Source organism: Neurospora crassa, linkage group I, assembly GCF_000182925.2.
Source record: "Neurospora crassa OR74A linkage group I, whole genome shotgun sequence".
In the NCBI taxonomy this organism is placed as follows: domain Eukaryota; kingdom Fungi; phylum Ascomycota; class Sordariomycetes; order Sordariales; family Sordariaceae; genus Neurospora; species Neurospora crassa.
Genome location: NC_026501.1, coordinates 8,284,675 through 8,305,032, shown reverse-complemented (window position 1 = coordinate 8,305,032; position 20,358 = coordinate 8,284,675). Strand labels below are relative to the sequence as shown.

General features: G+C 40.1%; 6 protein-coding genes across 8 annotated transcripts; 2 read left to right on the top strand and 4 right to left on the bottom strand.

The window, feature by feature from the left end:
* Positions 1–299: 299 nt before the first annotated feature.
* Positions 300–812, bottom strand: NCU16461 (hypothetical protein; the record flags this gene model as incomplete). Its single annotated transcript, XM_011395126.1, has 1 exon — positions 300–812. One exon carries the CDS (start codon positions 810–812, stop codon positions 300–302), a length of 513 nt encoding a protein of 170 aa, XP_011393428.1.
* A 560-nt stretch (positions 813–1,372) lies between these two features.
* On the bottom strand, positions 1,373–2,303 carry NCU11240 (hypothetical protein; the record flags this gene model as incomplete). Its single annotated transcript, XM_001728338.2, has 1 exon — positions 1,373–2,303. One exon carries the CDS (start codon positions 2,301–2,303, stop codon positions 1,395–1,397), a length of 909 nt encoding a protein of 302 aa, XP_001728390.2. The 3' UTR covers positions 1,373–1,394.
* A 236-nt stretch (positions 2,304–2,539) lies between these two features.
* Positions 2,540–4,247, bottom strand: NCU03047 (hypothetical protein). Its single transcript, XM_958800.3, has 4 exons — positions 3,887–4,247; positions 3,554–3,818; positions 3,311–3,495; positions 2,540–3,254 (listed from the first exon to the last, which is right to left on the bottom strand). Exons 1-4 carry the CDS (start codon positions 4,112–4,114, stop codon positions 2,895–2,897), a joined length of 1,038 nt encoding a protein of 345 aa, XP_963893.2. The 5' UTR covers positions 4,115–4,247; the 3' UTR covers positions 2,540–2,894.
* A 702-nt stretch (positions 4,248–4,949) lies between these two features.
* NCU03048 lies at positions 4,950–7,029 on the top strand. Of its 2 annotated transcripts, XM_011394760.1 has the most exons (5): positions 4,950–5,347; positions 5,402–5,839; positions 5,897–6,005; positions 6,057–6,112; positions 6,213–7,029. In XM_011394760.1, the coding sequence occupies exons 1-5, from the start codon at positions 5,218–5,220 to the stop codon at positions 6,749–6,751; spliced, it is 1,272 nt and encodes a 423-aa protein (XP_011393062.1). In that variant the 5' UTR covers positions 4,950–5,217; the 3' UTR covers positions 6,752–7,029. The 2 variants fall into 2 exon arrangements, with proteins under 2 accessions (XP_011393062.1, XP_011393063.1); XM_011394761.1 differs by having other exon boundaries at positions 4,950–5,839.
* Positions 7,030–7,941: 912 nt separating this feature from the next.
* On the top strand, positions 7,942–10,248 carry NCU03049 (flavin-binding monooxygenase; the record flags this gene model as incomplete). Its single annotated transcript, XM_958802.3, has 7 exons — positions 7,942–8,084; positions 8,172–8,240; positions 8,326–8,345; positions 8,429–8,624; positions 8,698–8,859; positions 8,927–9,114; positions 9,290–10,248. 7 exons carry the CDS (start codon positions 7,942–7,944, stop codon positions 10,180–10,182), a joined length of 1,671 nt encoding a protein of 556 aa, XP_963895.3. The 3' UTR covers positions 10,183–10,248.
* NCU03050 lies at positions 9,309–11,873 on the bottom strand. Of its 2 annotated transcripts, XM_011394763.1 has the most exons (5): positions 11,567–11,873; positions 10,805–11,469; positions 10,653–10,753; positions 10,465–10,596; positions 9,309–10,211 (listed from the first exon to the last, which is right to left on the bottom strand). In XM_011394763.1, exons 1-4 carry the CDS (start codon positions 11,629–11,631, stop codon positions 10,468–10,470), a joined length of 960 nt encoding a protein of 319 aa, XP_011393065.1. In that variant the 5' UTR covers positions 11,632–11,873; the 3' UTR covers positions 9,309–10,211; positions 10,465–10,467. The 2 variants fall into 2 exon arrangements, with proteins under 2 accessions (XP_011393065.1, XP_011393064.1); XM_011394762.1 differs by lacking the exon at positions 9,309–10,211 and having other exon boundaries at positions 10,334–10,596.
* Positions 11,874–20,358: the final 8,485 nt, after the last annotated feature.

Genomic DNA, 20,358 nt, shown 5'->3' with positions numbered 1-20,358 from the left:
AGGCTGGGCTGGGTAATTTCAAGCTTACCTAGCACGTAAGGGACCGTGGTCTTTGACGATGACATGTTGAATTTGTAAGGAGCTGCTGCGAATTGGAATTTTCGCTTTTAGCTTCCTTTCCAATCGCTTTTTCGGTGGATTTGGAGATTTGAGAGGTTGAAGGCCGATGCTAATGCCGCCAACAAACTGTTCGTTTTTCTACGCGAATTGTTACTACCAGTCTGTTACAGGCTCACTCTCGTTATGAGGACCAGGAATAACCATGGTAAAGGGAACCTCATCCAAGATCATTTAGGACTTCACTCCGAACTAGAGGCATGCTCCCTCACCAACTCCATCATATTTCGGAAATGAGCTTGACTCACCTTGATCACTTCATTAGGATCGATAAGATCCATGGTTTCTGCCTCCTCGACATCACCGTCACCCCCACAGTCGTCGACAACTCCCACCTTCACGATACTTCCCCTGTTCATTGAGGCAGCAGACTCAACCCCCCCATCACTCCAGCCACGCTCTTGAACCCCAGAAGAAGCCTCCCGTAGGTCCTGGATCTTGGCTAGCAACTCTCTAGTCAACTGGATCCTCCCTCTGATTTCATCAATAGCTCTATCCGTTGTTGCTCTTTCGAGGGCGCAACTCTCGCAACACCTGTCAACTCGGTATGTTGAAAGCGGATGCGTCCACATGACATTGCAGCCTTCGTCGATCTTGCCTTGGTCGAAGTTGCGTTCTGACTGGCACTTCTTTGTTATGCCTAGCCAGGTGAAGTGGCCGCATTTGCGGTAGATGAGACGATGATGGATACACATATCTAGTAGGTGTTGTGTTGTTGTCTGATATTAGTTTGGACAAAGGGATGGCACGTAGTGAAGGATAAGTACTGGTATCAGAAACATGATGATGTTTGGCACACATGGTATTGGCGGTGGACATCGCTGCTTATAATGTTATTCATTCCGTGCTGATGGAATGAGAGTCTGGTTCAATGTTTCAGCACAAGACAAAAGCAAACCAACAGTATTGTTATCTGAGATCATGTTCTGAACATAGCAGAAAATCAGTTGTGACATGTTTGCGGACAAAGACTTTGTATTGTCAACACTAGTGGTGCCATTGATTGGTCAGAGAAATGAGGACAACGAAAATTAGAGACAAACACACATGTAATAAGTTCCAAGGTCTGCTTTTGATCAAACATCAAGATCCTATGGGCAAATCCTATCATTGACTTTCCTTGGCTTTGTGGTTCAAATACATTGGATGATAGACATGAAAGAAGTTCCGACTTGTCATTGGTACCGTAGTCTAAGAACCATGGACTAAGGGAGGGCATGAATACCTGTGGCTTTCATCGCATTCAACAGATATACACCCAATTATCAAGCTTGAAGTCAACCCATAATACTGTTTCCTAAAACCTCCTTGAAATCTCTTGCCCATGCCAACTTTATGCCTTCCCGACCCTCCGACACATGCGGCACCTCAAAGCCCAGCCTCTTTAGGGTCCCCAATAACGTGCTCTGCTCCTCCTCACCCTCATTTACCACAACGATCCCTGTATCCGCTCTCAACAAACACTCCAGATCCGTCACCGAGTCGCCAAAGTACACGCTTTTACGCTTTTTGCTCTCCCCGGCTGCCTCTTCCAGCAGCATCGTCTCAAACCCCTCAAGTTTATCCTTAGCAGTCATCATCACCTTCCCGCCCATTTCCTCCGGTCCTTCCAGCTGTCCGCCAGGCCACTTAATCTCGTTAACCCTCTTAACAAACTCACTCCGGTCCGGATCTTCAGGTTCTATCACCCCTTCAACGAACGACCTGGACCAGTTCACGCTCACTAGCCCCAATTTGTCTCCCCTCGCCTTAGCTTGTTGCACAAACTCCGAAAATCCCTTTCTCACCCTCACTGCTTTCCCTTCATCCCCGTCCCAGTCGGGATTCCATTCCTCGCCAATCCGTCGAGCCTGTCTCCCAAACTCTTCCCACTGCTCACTTGTCAACCTGGCAAAGAACCCTGTATTAACAACTCTCTCCGCACTAGACAGTTCAACGGTTTGCAAGCTCTCTAGGTACGCCAGCTCCTGCGCTAATAGTTTTCTATACTCGGCTTTGGGGACGTATAACTCTTTATGCTTTGCGTAGTCGGCGAGGTATAGGTCGACTATCCGTTTCCAGTTTTCGGAAGCACTTTGTTGAGAGTAGGCGCAACCGCGAGACGAGATGGCAAATTGAGCGAGCACGTTGATAGTGTCTTGCTGGGTAACGGTACCGTCGAAGTCAAAGACTATAAAGCGAGCCATTCTTTTGGTAAGGTTGCGGGTTATGCTTTGATGAGCGGGTTTCCAGAAAGGCATTGAACTTGAAAGGAGGTTGGCTCGGATCAGAATGAATGTGGCTTTATTTAGGGTTCAAGTTGTGCTATCCCGAAGGTGGGTGGAGGTAAGTAGGTAATGGAAACTCCAGGTGAATTGTAGCCAGGACAAGAAGGAAAGCACCAGTAGCCATAGCATTTCTTGGCCAGTAAGAATCGGGAATGATTGACATAGGGCCCCACTTCATTTATGGATAATGTTGTTGACCAAAGGATCGCCCAAAGAGTTGTACCAACGTCACGCATTGTGACTAACACTTGTAATGTAAGAGCCTTTGCATAACCAACGACTGCAACGCTTTGACGCAATTAAAGGAACAAATAACCCAAACTGGAAAACCGACTCTTGTTCATTGATGCAACGGGTATCATTGTATGAGCATGGTCTTGAAAGACCGCTCGTCTTGCGAGCAAAGGAAAAACGCAGCAAACCCAGTCTACTCTAAACGCCTGACGCAAAGTAAGTGAATGAGTCAGAAGGAAGATCGCATCCATCATGACAGCGCTCAGTCCTGTCATCTTAAAACAGGACGTCCTCCATCTTGATATCGTCGTCGTCCTCGTCCTCAGATGCGATTTCGGGTTTGGGAGCCGCTTCGTTGGTTGGTGCCGGCAGGTCCTTATCAGAAATCATACTTTGGTATTCCGGTTTGAGAGACCAGTGGTTTGCAAAAGTACCAGTTCGGTGAATAACGGCAATCTTGTCCAAGCACTCTCGAATGAACGCCTCGGGCTGAGGAATCCGAGAGCGCAGCGCCTTGATGGACCAGTACATGTAGACGGAGAAGCATTTGGCGAGCTCGTCGAGCAGCTGGTTCTCTGGCCAGCGAGCTGTCTTGTTGTCCATCTTCTTGGCCTTGCTCGGAGCCTCGGTCGTGCGCTATTGTTTGCTATTAGTGAAAGCTCTAGTGGTGATATGTCTTCAAGTACACGCACCAGAAATGTTTCCCAACCCTTGGGATCCGTGATACCATTGGGTGGCAGACGATCCAGGACCTGTACTGTATGTTTGGGAGCCGTCTGCTTCTGGCCTCGGGCAGCAAGCGCATAGTCTGTCTCGGGATTTTCCAAAGGAGTGGCGACAACCTCACGCTTGATTGTTGCTGCAATCGCCGTTTGTTCTGAACTCTTAAGTTAGCACCTATCAAGGCAGGCCAGTTGAGATTGGGTGTAACGAACTCGGGATGGCCTTCTTGGTGTACTGCTGTCCCTTCTTTCCGCGCTCCTGAGGTGGCTCCGACTGCTTCATCTGCTGGCGCACAAGGTGTGCAGGTATGCCCTGAGCTAGAGCCTCAGCCCGCTCCTTGTTCTTGGCGGCATAACTTGGGTGATCATGTTCACCAAAGATGAAGGTGTTGTTGACGTTGGCATCCACCATGTCGAGGTTGTATTCCTTGGGAATATCGTAGTGTTGTGGAAGATCGTCGAGGAGAATTTGTAGCTTCTGAAAGCCCAAACAGTCTCAGTAACCTATTGAAAACGTAGTGCTCGTCAGGGAGTGCTGCTACTGACCTCCGGTTGACCATCTTGCACAATTCGACGAACTTTGCCAATCTGAATCTCAGCATCATCGGGAAGCGAAGCCCATGCTTGCCAGACATACCCCGGAAGGCGAGCCAGATAAGCGTTTTTCAAGGGAAAATCATTAGGATCATAGAATCCCAAGTCGGCTGATTCGTCAAGCTCGTCTTCGGCGAAGGCTGCGTCCGGGTCAGGCTTAATTCTCATTGGATCGGCCATGATTGGAGTTGGTCGCTGTGACAAGACTAGCAAATATTAATATGTGCGTAAAATGGCCTTTCGTTCGCTGGTTGTCGGCGTCTTGTGGTAGCGTGGACGGAAAGTTGGGGCGTGATTGTCGTGGTCGTTGTTGTTGTAGAGAGGTTGCCTGGTTGAAAGCAGCCGCGAACGTCAACGTCAGGACAAAGACCGTTGAACCTTGGATACGTACCTGTATACTATTATGTAAGCCGCTACCTGATCCTAGCGCGACCCGCTCTCCCGCAAGCGGAGCGGCTAGTGGGGTCTCTGGTGGCAAGTACTTAGCTGTACCTAGGATCCTGCATACATCTTTCAGTTAAAGGTTGACTTCAGTCTGGTGAAGGCGCCTGTGGTTTTGGATTTCTCTGAGGGCAGTTCAAACTTGGAGTCTCATAGGTTGCAGTATGGCTGTCTACGGGAGCGTTCTTGTTTGTATCCGGCGTTATTTTTTTGGGCGTAAAGAAAGGAACAGAAGTGGAAGTAAGGTATGAAGAGTGCCTTGGGTCTTTTTGGAAACAAGCCGATGGTAGCTGATTAGGAGGAAATGTGAGCTCACCACGGGGCATTGAGGCTTGGTATCTTGCATAAACTGCTTTCCTCGACGTAGGTAGTGTCCATACTATCATATGTGCACAGCATAGCTTCCCAATGTTCAGGTCCTGCCTGGTTGGTCGTGCCCTGACTGGTTGACGCATTACTTACTTAACTCCATGGCCTTCTTTCTCTGATAGCGACCTTGGCCGTTTGTGATTGGCTGACCTCTGGCGCATCCCCCCTCAAAAGATCACTGGCAGTTCGCCGCCGTCCTTGAACATCCGAACCAAAATCCTTCTTGCACCCATCATCCTCTGTTTTGCGCGCCGCCACAATCATCCCAACAACAACGTTACCTTATCGCATCGAACAAACGGCACCAGCAACATCGCGACCTTTATCATATTTTCTTCAATCTAAATAACCGACAAAGACCGGTACTGCTTGATCGTGGAACGTGACCGCAATATACCGATACGCTTTTAATATTGAAATTGCAGCAACAGCTACTTGTATTGGCTCTTGGATTCGAACAAAAAGATAACAAGATGACAATGTCTGCCGAGGAACACGAGCTGATGGAGAGGATTGCCCGTGTGGCCGGTCAGATCAACCAGCACAAAAATCAACAAGCAGGCCTTGTTCCGCCGCAGAGCAGCCACGCACCACCGCATCACCGTACGTCCGTGGAGTATCATAACAGCAACCGTGCTGGTATTGACGGTCTTGAAGACTCAGGTTATTCTGGAAGCTGGCGTCATCAAAGAGGAGGCTACCCATACCCGACCCGCGCCCATTACACCAAGCCTGCCCACCGTCACAGGACCTTGGTGCTGAACGGCGCGTCTCAACAAGGTAAAGCAGGTCCGCCCAGTTCAGGCGCCGCGCTCGACTCGTCCCCGTCGTCCTGGGTAGCAAAGAACGACCGTCACCTTCAAATCATCAATTCGTCCATCTATCATAAGGAAGCGCAGGCTCGCACTCGGGCCATTGAGCAAACTCTGCGCCAGAAGCAACAGCAGAGAGATGATCTGGAACGAACCAAGTTGATCAACCATCTACACCGTGCTGGCGATCGGTCGGCAGCGGCACCAAACCAATATGAACTAACCGTGCAGGGTATACGTTTTGCCGTTACGAAGAACGGAAGCAAACTTGTCAAGATTCCCGGTGCGTCGAAACCGCGGCCAGAAGTGCTGGATGTGCCGAATACTCACCCTTTCACAGGCGATCTCAACTCAGGGCCGACCCCGAAAATGGCTATCGTAGGCGGTGTCAAGTTCTACCGCAGCAAGAACGGGAATTTGTACCGCCATGGTATTGTTAAAGCGCAGCGGTATGTGGCCCGGTCCCTTTTGAATCATCCGCTAATTCTAGTTTGCGATAGGCAATCCGGCGCTTTCAAGAAGGTCAACGTGCCTTGTCGCAATTTCTCCATGACCGGTAACTCCAACTTTTCAGATTTCGGAACCTTAACCGACACCACGTCGAAATGACTGGGTCTGGTAAGTCCAAACGATGTTTATACTGACATCCCCCGCAGGTTCATGCACCAAAGGCCCTCGGTGCCGATATATCCACGACCCAGCCAAGGTTGCCATTTGCAAGGACTTTCTCCAACAAGAAGAATGCATCAACGGTGACTCTTGCGATCTTTCGCACGAACTCTCCGCGGAACGCACCCCCACGTGCTTGCACTTCATTAAGGACAGTTGCACCAAACCTGACTGCAAATTCACTCACGCAAAGGTGTCTCCAGCTGCCTCGGTCTGCCGAGAATTTGGCCTCTACGGCTACTGCGAGAAGGGTGCAAGCTGCATCAACCGCCATGTTTTCGAATGTCCCGACTTCAGCAACACTGGCGTGTGTAATACCAAGGGCTGTAAACTGCCGCACCGGGAGAGGGCAAGCGTCTTGCGCAGGGTCAATGCCCGCGACGACGCGGAGATGGAGGATCTATCCAGCGACGACGATTCAGTCGATAGCGACGATATCGACTCGGACGACGTTGACGAGTTTGTTGGCCAGGACGACGATCCTGACTTGGATTTCGCCGAGCAAAAGGACTTCATCAAGTTTTGATTAGTGCAGTCCTGGCTCGTTTGTTTTGGTCCTTGGTTTTTCCTAAGCCTTGCTGGCTTATTGATACCCTTTGATGTTTCTGTTTTCTGTAGCGCAACCCGTTACACTTTCCGGGTTGGCAGTGGGTATAGGAGGATAATAAAAGTAAAAAAAGGAGGAAGAGAAAAGCAAAAGGAAAAAAAAGAGAGAAAAGAAGATGTCACTCTGAAGAACAGCCAAGACTAGGCAATTTATTATAGATATAGGAGTGCATGACCGCACTTGGTGCATGATTACAATGATTGGCCTGTGGTGAACGTCGACCTTGATGTGCTGCGGCAAGCTCCAAGCAGGTACCGCAAAATGTTATCCTGTTCATCCAATGGCTGCTGAGAGTTAGTCTGCCGAGAGCTCAATAGCCACACCATCACTGCCATTCCTTCTTCACTCGGGCCCGGAGTATCATAGATCAATCACCCCGCATTCGCAACCTTAACCCCATATGCTCTCCGCTAAATTATACTCGTATGAATTCACCGCTGCCTAACGAGAGTTTAGCGACGGGATGCCCTTCTCTTGGGCATCCGGATTTCTGTTTAGAAGTAACTCGCCGCTTACACTATCCAAAATCCATGTAATCACTCCTCTTATGACCCCTTAATGCCGTACACGTATATAGATCAGCACCTGCAGATGTCCCACATTCCATAATACTACTAGTCTCATGATCTTTCTATACCTAACTCCCACCTCCTCTCCCGCACTCCTGTGGATAGTCAGTAAGGGACTAAGGAGCACTGGGGTTTAGGCAACTAAAGCAGTTTTATATATATACTACGTTCTCGGATTCACAACTACAACCACTCAGATGGCGCGGATGTAATGAAACCCAGACCAAGACCCTTGCACAAAGCACTAGTCCATGACGCAGATCGAAGGCCTGCGGCCGCCGTGCGGTTCGGTTGAGCAAAGCCGTTACCGAACCGTCCTGAGTCCGACCAGGGGTATTTGATTGTGAGGGGTAGGAAGTGGTAAGTTTCGGCTCATGGTATGTTTGATGAAATGTATATATACAGAGAAAGAGAGAGGTTTGGAGGCAAATACCTTGGCTGCTGGTCTGTCTTCGACTATGAGGTTGACGATCTAATACCTACACCCTTTGACAAAACAAATACGTCGCAACAAGTATACGTCAAGAGATATCAGTGGAGATGGCTACAACTACGAACGGGCACATGGACGGAAGTGACCTCAAGAAAAAGTTTACACTTAAAGACACGGTAGTGGAAAATCTTAGACCGTTGAGGGTAGTTGTCATTGGCGCTGGGTATAGTGGTATCGGGGCAGCGATTAGGTGAGTTGCTTCCCTACCTCCCGCTTTAGGCTGATGAAATAGTTGTACCACCGGTTCAATACTGACAAACATGGGTGTGCTGTGAAGAATACCAGAGAAGCTACGAAATGTCGAGCTAGTGGTCTATGAGAAATACGAAGGCGTCGGAGGGACATGGTAAGTCCACGCTTTTCCTCATGAACTCATTTGGACCGCCAGTCATTCACCAAGCAAAGACACTGATACTGCAAGAAACAAAAAGGTGGGTGAACACATATCCAGGTATGTACGACCTGGTCGTGGTCCCCAAACAGGAGTAGGAAACCAAAGCAGATCAACTAACCGACAGCTAAAACGAACAAAAGGCGTCGCCTGCGACATCCCCTCTCATTCATACCAATTCTCCTTTGCGCCCAACCCGAACTGGTCCAACCTCTATGCGCCAGGCCACGAGATCCAGAAATATCTGCAGGACGTGGCTGAGAAATTCGGAGCGACGAGGTTCATCAAGTTATCACATAAAGTGGAGGAATGTGTCTGGGACGATGGGCAGAAGAAATGGTTCGTTATAAGTTCAGACCAGTTTCACACACGTCAAATAGAACAGACAGGCTAATAGAACGTGAACGGAAAGGCAATTCAAAGTCATGAATCTGGTTACCGGAGAGGTGTTTACCGATTCGGCGAACGTGCTGATTACGGCTCGAGGTCAGCTTAGCGAGCCGCGATGGCCGGATATTCTGGGAATTGACCAGTTTAAGGGGAAGAAGATGCATTCGGGGGCGTGGGATAAGAGGTAAGAGGTTGTCTGACTGGCCTTTCAGAGGCAGTCCTGAAAAGGTGTCGTGCTAACTGACCTACAGTTATGACCTCCGCAACAAGAAGATCGCTGTTGTGGGTAACGGTTCCAGTGCCATCCAGATCGTTCCCAAGCTCCAGAAACTCGAAGGAACGACGCTCTCATGTTTCATACGATCACCGACCTGGATATCGTCAGCTTTTGGTGATAACACCATGAAAGACCTAGGACTGGATCCCAAAGTAACCGAGTGTAAGTTTTCATCTTGTGTAGATCACGGACCTCTCCGTGAACAAAAGAGCCTAACAACCTATACCCAGTCACCGAAGAACAAAAAGCCCTCTTCCGCTCCGACGCCCCGCCCTCCTCAAATTCCGCAAAGCTTTTGAAGACTTTGGCACCTCCCTCCACAACTCCACCATGGCAGGCCACCCGATGACCATCGAGGGACAAGCTTTCTTCAAAGCGGACATGGAATCCAAGCTGTCGGCTCGTCCCGACCTGCTAGCCAAGATCATCCCGGCCTTCGCCCCTGGCTGCCGGCGCCTCACTCCAGGAAGGGGCTACCTTGAAGCCCTCCAACAACCCAACGTGACAGCAATTCACGACCCCATCTCACACATTACCTCCTCCGGCATCGCGCTCGCCACTGTGGAAGGAAAGAAACAGATAATCGACGCCGACGTAATTGTCTTTGCCACCGGCTTCCAAGCCTGCACCTCCCCACCCTTCCCCATCATCGGCCGGCGCGGACTTACCCTCGCCTCCCGCTGGTCCCAACACCCCGATAGCTACCTCGGTCTAGCCGTCGACGGATTCCCCAACTATCTGATGCTGTTCGGCCCAAATACGACCATCGGGTTCGGCAGCCTGAATCGGATCCTGGAGGCGCAGGTAGACTACATCGTCTCGGTAATCCGCAAATTACAAAAGGAGGATTACGCGTCCATGGAGCCCAAGCCGGAACGAGTGCGGGACTTTGTGGCCTTTGTGGATGCCTACTTTAAGGATACGGTGTACCTGGATAAGTGCAAGAGTTGGTATCGGTCGGAGGGTGGGACGGGAAACAGGATCGTGGCGCTGTGGCCCGGGTCGACGCAGCATGCTGTTGAGACGCTGAGGAGCCCGAGGTGGGAGGACTGGATGTATGAGGGTGCTGACAAAAGTGGGAATGGGCTGAGGTGGTTGGGGAATGGATGGAGTTTGACGCAGACAGAGGGCGATCCGAGTTGGTATTTGAATCCGGAGGAAATCGAGTTTCCGTGGGAGGGCAAGCCGGAGGAGAACCCAAAGTATAAGTCGAAGCCATGGTCGCATTGAGGGCGGTGGCGGTTATAGGAAATTTCTAGCTGAAACTAGTTAGCCAAAAGCAATCTTCACGTATCTTGGGCTAGAATGAACTCCGGTGTGCCAGGTATATCGGAAAGCCGCAAGATCAACGTTCACTATGTAAATCGAGTGGAATGATTAGGGTAGTGATTAATATTGTCTGTCTTTGGTGGTAGCTGTAAGTGGTCATCTTCGGCCGCCTTTGCCGATAGACTAACATGACGGGTTTCAAGTAAAGGCAGAGTAACGTGATACACAAACCGCTGCACGAACTCCTTAAGCGCCAGCCTTGAATGTCCTTCCGCTTGCTGTCTTCTTCTCCTTTTCTTCGGTATCGGGCCTGGCTCTCCGGAGAACCTGGAGGAAGTCGGCGGTGCGTTTGCGCATACGCGAGTGGATATACGCCTGGGATGGAATGTCAGATGGAGATCTCTGCGTAGCATGTTTCCCAATGCACCTACCTTGGAGGCCTTGATGTGATAGTGGAAGTAGTCGCGGAAGGTCTGGATATGGGAGATAACATCGGGCATCCGCTGAGGAGTGAGATGGCGAGGGAACAGGACTGCTACCGTTAGTCAATCCCAGATATAGCTTGTTTCACGATGTGGCATACCAAAAGTGACATAACCAATCTCGCCTGTACCAGTATTCTTCACCCCCGGAACATTCTGAAGCTCGAGAGGAGGGTCGTTGCGGAACAGGACCTGGGGGGCGTTCTGGATGGCTCTGCGCCGGGCATCGACGAATTCCTGGATGAAGACCTTGCCGAATACTCTGTCCGTTTCTTCCCTAAAAATGGTACTGAATATGACGGTCACACGATCGTGGCTGGCCTTGACGTAGATAGCCTCCTCTTCTCGGTAGTGAATAGCCTTGACCTCTCCACCCTCACGGACACCCTGTGGCGCCTCCTCGGATGTAAACTTGGACGCTTCCTCCTTTAGGGCGTAGTGTTCCTGGTAGGCCTGCTCGAAGGGCGCGGCCATGGCATTGCGCTTCAACAAGGCAATCTTCATGACAAGGGCATCGCGGGCCTCCTGTTCGGCGGGGAGGTTCTCGAGGTCGACCTGGATGGAAAAGTCATAGCCGGCCTCGGGAGGGACAACGAGATCGGCATATTCGCGGTTGAGGACCTGCTCAGCGCCGTAGCGAACGAGATCCTGGAAGCATCGAATTTGGAGAGAGACGAGAATCTTGGTCTTGGATTCGGGGGTGGAGATGTGGAAGACGACGCCGTCAAAGTCGGAGACAGTCTGGTCGATGTTGACGGGGGAAGCTCTGGAATGCGCGGTGACGGCGGCGGCAGCGTCGTCAGTGCAAGTTCAGGGGCGGACAGGCGCACTGCGCGTTCGGGCTGGAGACGTGGTAAACATACCCAGGAGCGAAACGCTCGGTGAGCACCGCCTGAATCAGGACGTTCTGGTAGTCGAGCAGGAGCATGTTGACTGTGATTCCTCGTATATATCCGGCGCCGTCGAGTTGTTGAAGCCGGGTCGGGTCAGTTGCGTAGTGTGTTCAAGTGTCGGGGGTGGGGCCGTGATAGGTAGGTAGCTACAATCTTAGAGGTATGTAGAGCGGTCACCTCCCTCAGCACGGGCGGGCAGTGTTAGTGTACAGAGCAAGCAGCACCTCCAGCGGCACCTCAGCAGCTGCAGGTGGAATGGGCCAACAAGGCCCTGGAGGGAATGGGGGGTCTGACAAAAGTGGGCGTAGCAGGCCTTTGTAGTATAAAACGCTTGAGCAGGGGTTGTGGGCTGCAACATCCTTATACAGTATTGTTTCTTACTGTAATCTACTAAATAGTTGAATATTATTATATTAAAATTGGTTTTATTTTGCAATGTATAGTTTTAATTAATAGTACAGCGACTATTAACGTAGTATTGGGTACGAAACGGAGTTGACCGTTCAACAGCGTACAAAAGTATAACAACAGCAAATTGTACTACAATAATGCGACCTAAGCCACAAAATGTGCAATATAACATATATACTCGCTTGAATTACTAGTTGCAGGCTAATATTCTTATTAATATAATAATTATTTAATTATATTTATCTATTTAATAATTAGTATATATTCTAATTACTAAAAGTCTTACAATTATTTTACAATAATTTTTAAGTAATATTATATTTATATTAATAGAGGTAAGTAGTAAGGGAGAAAGCGCTATATTAAATTACCTATTTGGGCTACCTAGCGGAGGTTCTTTATAGTTCCTATCATTTCTATCCTTTTTTAATAATTATAAGCCAAAACTCTAACTTATATATATAAGAAAATTGGAGTATAGGTACTATATAGGTAGTTAATAATATTCGCCTACTCTAAGTACGCCTCCTTTATAACTATTTCAATATAATAGTATAAAATATATATTCCTTAATATAAATATAACAATAGGAGAGTATAGCGAAAAGAAAATAAGAAACTCTAGCTCCGGCTTTAAATAAAAACAACGTATAAAATTAATTGTAAATAATAACCCGGGATAATATTATAAAAATGAAAGAAAAAAAATAACTTAAAGAAGATCGAGGGGTACTATAGCCTAATATATATATAATTGTAGGTTTTGCTAATGCTAACTATTAGCGACGAATATCCTCCGGAATTATTCTTCCTTAGAGAGGTGAAATTTATTAAGGTATTCGGTCGGGAATTCGAATTTAGGCGAGGGTATTCTATACTAACCACAACTATCTTTTAGAATTTAATTTCTAGCCTCTTTAATATTCTTCATTAAATCTAAAGAAGTATTAATAGAATATCGATTTAGAATCCATAGTTCGTAGAAGCCATTAAGATTATTTACATCAACCCTACAATAATAGCGCTCTACAAACTCTATTTATATTAAATCGGAAACTTAAATTTCGCCTTCGAATTTAATAAAATTGTATTTATAATTAGTAATTTAATTAACTATTTTATACTCTCCTTTATACTTATAGAAGTTAGGAGGTTCTAGGATCTCTTCTAATTCGTTGGAGGACTAAATAATTGTAAATATAGTAATATTAGGGGGAGGAGGCTTAGAAATCTCTTCTAACTTATTAGGGGACTAAGTAATTACCGGTACCTCCATAAATATAGTAAAATTAAAACTCAAAGCAAAAACCTCCGGCGGAGTAATATAGTCGGGGATAAAGTTTGAGGAACTAGGAATATTACTACCCAGCGGAGCAATATAACTAAGAAGGTTATTTCTACTTACTATAATATTACCGCCTAATAGAATTTCGCTATCGTTATTAATATTATAAAAAGGTTATTTATAATTATTAGCGTTATAAAAATACTATTTATATTCGTTTTCTCTAATTTTAATATAACGTCTCTTTTAATTTCTATATCCACCGTCGTCGGATTCAACATTACTACCTTAAATAGCTTTAATACTAAAAATATATATTTATTCTTTAATTAATATACTATAGTCTAATATATTCTCTAGTAATTATCCGTATATAGGAATAAGTAGAATAATAGTAGAAGGAACTAGGAATATATATAGAAGCTACTACTCCAATTCTCTTTTAACCTTAGGGGGGTAATTATATTTATATTTAGTAGGAGTAAAAGTAGTAGTAACTTAAAGGGTTACAATAGCTTTAAATTTCGGACTATAAAGGTTATTAATAATAATAGCGGTATAGAATAGGTAAGAAACTTTGTATATTTTTAATTATATTAAAATAAACTTACTAGTATAAAGTAAAATTTCCGAAAAATCGTCGTTCTTAATAAGCTTAACCCTAAGTAAAAATATATTTCCGTTATAATTAATAACCCGTATTTCAATAGCCGAATAATATAAGAAGCGAGCTATATTTGGCTATTTATTATAATATTTTTCCTATTCCTTTTTTATATTACACGAAAACTTTTTCTTATTTATACTTAAAACTCCCGTAATACTACTAATAAATATTATAAATATTAGGCCCTTACTTAAGTTATTACTCTTATTAGCCGCTTTAAATTATTAAAGGAATAGCTTATAATAACCATTTAGGTAGAAACCTTTACCGGCTATAGCATTAGCAATATCTAAGGCAATGTTTCCAATTATATTCTTCTATTTAAGGATATAAATAGGAAGGATAGCAGCAATTTTATCCTACCCCGTAGTAGAAATATTAGTACTTCCAGCTCGAAACTTATTCTTACTACCGGGAGGTCTACTAGGGCCTCTACGTAGCTTCGTATTCTTAGGGGTAATAATAATAATAGTAGGAACCTTAATATTAAGAGGAACTTAAATAATAAAAACCTAAGTAATATCCTAAAGCGGGGGAGGGATAGTAGTGATATTAGCGGTAATTCGAAATTTATTTTTATTCTTACTACTAGGAGGCCTACTTTAAGGTTTATATAGAGCTGCAACTACAATAAGAGTAACTTTTCTACTATATTAGCAATCAAATCCTCTACCTATTATATATATACTAGCGAATATATATTAATTATCTTTATATAATTCTAAAGTAAGAATAACGTTACTTATATTTAATTACCAATATTCGTAAAAATAGGAAACCGGTATATTAATAAAATAATATTACAAAATAATATAACAATATAATATAATAATAAAATTAATTAAAAATAGTAATTTAAATCTTTCAATATAAAAATATAATAATTAATAGAATATAGAAGGAAGAAAGATATAATATAGGGGGTAGAGGTTGGATACTATAAGGTAAAAGCGGGAGTATCTTATAGAAATTTAAATATAATAGGAATAAGTAACGTACCGTATATACCACTTCCCGTTTACTATTACTATAAAAATCTCAAATTATTCTCAAATTAAAATATTAATATAATATTAAATTAGAAAATATTTAGGACATTTTATTAGTACTACATTATTAGTATTCCCACCGGGCCGTTACCTTTAGTTACAATAGGAAGGAGAACTACGAAAATAAATACTTAGAAGATTTTATACCTCTATTAATATAATAGGAACTAATAGAAATTACTAAAGATAAATAACAATATTAGAAAACTAATATTAAAATATTTAAAAATATATTAGCTACCTATATCCAATATTATATATTATTATATAAAATATTAATACTATAATTAAATATATACTAATAATACAAAGTATAAAACCTAATACTATATTAACTAAGTATAAAATCAAGGTCGATATTATAATCTCGTCCTTCGTTCCTTCGTCCCGTATTATTCATCAGTATCGTATAAAAAGGATCGCGAAATACCCTATAAAAAAACAAAAGAAATATAAATATTAAATATCTATATAATCCTCCCTATTAATACCTATTAACCCAATACCCCAAAACTTATAATAATAAAAATCCGAGTCCTAAAAACGAAAATATACTAATATCTCAAATAAAAAAAAAAGAAAAGGATAACTTCATACTACAATTTATTCAAACAATCTTATTATATTTCGTATAAATTACTAGCATACTATTTAATTATCCCTTAAATTCGGCAGCCTCCTCCTTATTTAACTCCTAATCGAATTAATAATTAATATTATTATTAATACCCTCGTTATTCTCGCCCGTATTCTCCTAACTCCCCGTACTAATTCGAATACTAAATATATCCCCTTTACACTTTATATTAGGAGGAACGAAGTTTCAACGCAGCTTATTATCCGGGTTAATTAAAAAGGAGCGTTTACTATCTACCTTTTTCTTTATTAATTTAATTGGCTTAAAGATAGCGAAGTCCTTCTATTTCAGTTTATTATCTTTATCCTAATCCTCTACAATCTCCTCCTAATAACTATAAAATTCCTCATTATTATAAGCATATCGCTTAAAGAGGCAAATACAATACTTTATATTAGTATTATAGTCCTACAACTTAACTATAATTATAACCTAGACATAGACGTTTAATAAAATCCTATTAGTAAAAATATTTTATAATAATATTAATTACAACGTACCGCAAACCTATTTCTAAACTTTAAGTATAAACGCCCGGATATTAAAACCCTTAAACTAATAAAATACCTATTAGAACTCTTCAATACCACCTAGGCTCTCCCAACGAATATAAAACTACTATTCAATAACTTCTTAATACCTAAACTTTTTAAAATTCTTATCTTACTTATTAAAATATATAACAATATCTTTAACCTTCTTAAGAGTATAGAAACGCTACTATTAAAAGTTATTATCCTATTTATTAATAGCCTTATTATAAACAAAGCTCTTATATAGCTCTATAAACTTCTTAGTAACAATAACGTAAATTCTATTATACTTAACATCTAAGTCGCCAATATAAATTATTATATACAAACGCTACACAGATCGTACTCTCGCCTAATATATAATTATTTTCTCCTAAAAGAACTTATACTTAATAATATCTTTACGTCCTTTAGTTATAGGAACATTACTAATATAAATATTAATATTAATTTCTAATATAAGCCTAATATCTTTAATACACTTCCTAAGAATAACCTCCTTATTTTTATTCTACTTTCTTTTACCCTTTCTAACGCCTCTAACCTTATTAGATTCGGGGGCCTATAAAAAATTAATATTAGGAAAATAATATTCAATATAAATAAAATACTTATAGTATTCGTATTAATAAAATCCGTAGTACTAATCCAGTTGTCCGAGGGCTATATCCGTACTAGACTTTTATTAGGAGGACCCGTATTATATATTTAGCCCCTAAATTGAAACGTTTAGGTTTATATTTAATATTACCCCCCCCAATTATAATATTTAGCCACCTTAGAAAGATATCTACAATTATAATTAATTCTATATACCTAACGTATTTATTAAGGTACCCGAGACTTAAATTTACTAGCCCGGCAGTAAATTTACTAGTAGAGTTAAAAATTATTCTTATAAGAGGGTTGGTAAAGAGTTAGTAGTAGTACTAGAACTATTAAGTAAGTTAGGAGGTTGTAAAATAAAATAATTAATATTATAATTAAAATAATAGTATTTAAAGAGAAAAAATACTTATATAAATATTATCTATATTAGGAATTGCGGAAGATAAGCCTCCGCCCAACATTTTAATAGGAATTATTTTTTAATAAATAGGGAGAATTTAATATAAATACGGGAAAGATAAAGAAAATATAAATAAATATACATAAATATACTACTAGGGCCTCGAATTCATAATAATAGTAAAGTAATAATAATAATATATAACGGAATAAAAAAAATAAAAATAAATATATATAAAAAAAGAATAAAATTACTCTATAAAATTAAAATAAATTTAGGGTAAAGTATTCGCAGGGTTAACAATAGAAGAATTAACAAGATTGTAAAAGGAAGAAAGGAAGAGAGAATTTAGAAATAAATAATAAAATAGGAAATAAAATATTTAAGAAGTCCGAGCTCCTTAATATAATAATAATAAGGTTGTAGGGTAGCCTTAATTTATTAGGACTTTATTTATAGTACATACTTCAAATCTAGAATTAGGTACTAAAGTACCTTACGCATTTTCCTATTTTTAGAATAAATTCCCCCCCTCCCCCCAACAGGCCGCCCATTCCCCTAACAACTAACGTCAATTAATTTAATATTTTTAATAAAAAAAATATTATTCTATAAATTATTTACTAATTTAATTCCAAAAGCAGATCTTACTATATTACTATTATTTATATAACTAACTTATAACGTATAACTAATAAAATAAAATTAGTTAAATAATATTCCTCCAACCAATAAAATAAACATATTACTTTTATATAGAGGTAATTTAACTTTTGTTTTACAACTTCATTTTTTATTAAATATATTTTAATACTTATATTAAATATTAATAGAGCAATATACTTAGGCGGCGCTAAGATACTCGAATGCCTCTAACAGGCTTTATAATAACTATTAAAGGAAATAAGAACCTTATACTAATTTATAATAATATTCCTAATAATACCTCTAATTCAATAAATTCGGAGCTAAATTAGAATAAACTAGAAGCTTCTACTTTAAGGGCATTAAACTCGGACTTAACTAAAAACTCTAACTTAATTAAAAATTCGGACTTAATTATAGCCAAAGGAATACTAAATCGTAAACGGGCTAGGACAAATCCCTCCCCAGAACTATTAAATAGAACTACAACGTAAATAGAAAACTATAATATAATCGAAGACGATTATACTATTAATATATTACTAATAGAGTTAAATAAAGTGTTTGCGGGAATCCCTAAGGATATCGAAGAACTAGAAGAGGAAACTATACTAAATATCATCAATACCGTTTTAAATAATATTATAGTACTTAATAATATATCAGATACTAATAATACGGATAAGAATAACAATATACAAGTAGGAAATAATAATTTTAAGGAAGAAAGAGCTATAATTACCCCTAATAATATAAATATAGGTAGCGATTTTAATAACGGACAATTTAATAATAATAATAACAATCCTACCTTTAAATAACTAATTAGAACCCCGACTACTACTAATTTAAATACTACTACCCTCTTATTAACTACTCTAACGGCTACATTAATTTAAATACTAAATACTACCTTTAAAATAACTCCTATATCTATACCTCTAATTACAACCGTATATATATATATATAATATACCTACAATATTCCTATAGGAATATTTCCTAACCTAATAATAGAGGAATTATATTAGTAATAGCCTATTAAGATAATACTTTTCCAGAATCTACTAGTAATATAGCTATAAAATACAAAAATATCCTAGGAATAATATATAGAAATAGTTAATATATTAAAGACAACGGAAAGCCTTAAGGAAATTCACTCTTTACCCAAATCTAAGGAAATATTAATTAATAAATTTAATAACAGCCTACCCCTTAGTAAAATATATAATTACGTAATCTCCTTCGACGCTCGCTCCTTACTAAACCGGGTTTTATAGTAGGAGAAGTATTATATCGTCGATATTAAATACATATTCAAAACACTTCTTAACTCGGTTTAAATAAAGGAAAAGATTTATCGAAGTATAGTAAAATATACTAATAAACCTATTATTAACCTATAGGAATATCTATAGTAGGGATAGTTAGTATGTATAATAATATCGGAGTAATATTTTACCTACTCCAATAGTATACCTTTTTTCCCTTCTAACTTTATATATTAATATAAATATAGTAATACTTTAAAGTCCTATAAATATTTTAAGCGAAGGTATAAAACGGTTTATATTAGAAGAGTAGTTTATTATAATCTAAATTACTCAACCCTTATATAATAAGAAAATAAACTTAATAATAAAATTTTATACATCTAGCGTATAATTACTAAAGATTAGTTTATTTAAATTATAAAACGTATTAGTTAAAGTCTCAAAATTTTAAAAATAAAAAAAGATTCGGATTATAAAGAATTATTTATTATTAAGGATAATTATACTTTACTTAAATATTAATAAATATTTAAATATACTAGGTATATAGAAATTAATTACAATTTTAATCCTAAGCAACCTAATATATAGATGGAATATACTACGCTTTTTACAATTCGTTATTATTATAACGAAGAACAAATTAAATTTAGGCTAACTATTACTATATCGCCACTCTATAGTAAATTCGAACTTTAGATATATTCTAAAATATATTTTCCAAAGAAATAAGTAAATAAGTAAAATATATAATTATTACCTTTATAAATATTCATTAACAAATTTAGATTTTTTTAATTTATACAAAGATTAATCCTTAGTATATATTTATTCTATTAATTCTTCCCTAAAACTATTCGAAAGTAATAATCCAATATAATTCCTATTATACTTAGACTATTCGGAGTACAATTATTTTATATTCTTAAATTACTTACTTATATAACCGAGCTTAATAAAAGTATTGAAATTAATACTAGGAATAAAAACGAGAAGATTTTAATTTATCTATTTATTAGCACATTAATTAAAAATATACTATAATAATAAAAAATATTCGGATACCTTTTATATATAGCTAAAAGACCTTACCAATTCTATCTTATTTAGAAAGAGAAGCGTTCTAATTTCTAGTTTAATATATAAAATTAAGGTCGCTATCACTTCCAATACATTAAAGATATTAAAAAAATTAAAGTAATACTACTATACCTACATAAAAATAAATTTACTAAACTAGGTTTATTAT

Coding starts and splice junctions, on each gene's coding strand:
- NCU03048 (XM_011394761.1), top strand. CDS start 5,218: ATGACAATGTCTGCCGAGGAACACGAGCTGATGGAGAGGATTGCCCGT. Junction 6,006..6,056: donor GGTATTGTTAAAGCGCAGCG/GTATGTGGCCCG, acceptor AGTTTGCGATAG/GCAATCCGGCGCTTTCAAGA. Junction 6,113..6,212: donor TCGCAATTTCTCCATGACCG/GTAACTCCAACT, acceptor CATCCCCCGCAG/GTTCATGCACCAAAGGCCCT.
- NCU03047 (XM_958800.3), bottom strand. CDS start 4,114: ATGGCCGATCCAATGAGAATTAAGCCTGACCCGGACGCAGCCTTCGCC. Junction 3,819..3,886: donor TGCAAGATGGTCAACCGGAG/GTCAGTAGCAGC, acceptor TTGGGCTTTCAG/AAGCTACAAATTCTCCTCGA. Junction 3,255..3,310: donor AGGGTTGGGAAACATTTCTG/GTGCGTGTACTT, acceptor AGCAAACAATAG/CGCACGACCGAGGCTCCGAG.
- NCU03050 (XM_011394763.1), bottom strand. CDS start 11,631: ATGCTCCTGCTCGACTACCAGAACGTCCTGATTCAGGCGGTGCTCACC. Junction 11,470..11,566: donor ACCGAGCGTTTCGCTCCTGG/GTATGTTTACCA, acceptor CGCGCATTCCAG/AGCTTCCCCCGTCAACATCG. Junction 10,754..10,804: donor GATTGGTTATGTCACTTTTG/GTATGCCACATC, acceptor TAACGGTAGCAG/TCCTGTTCCCTCGCCATCTC.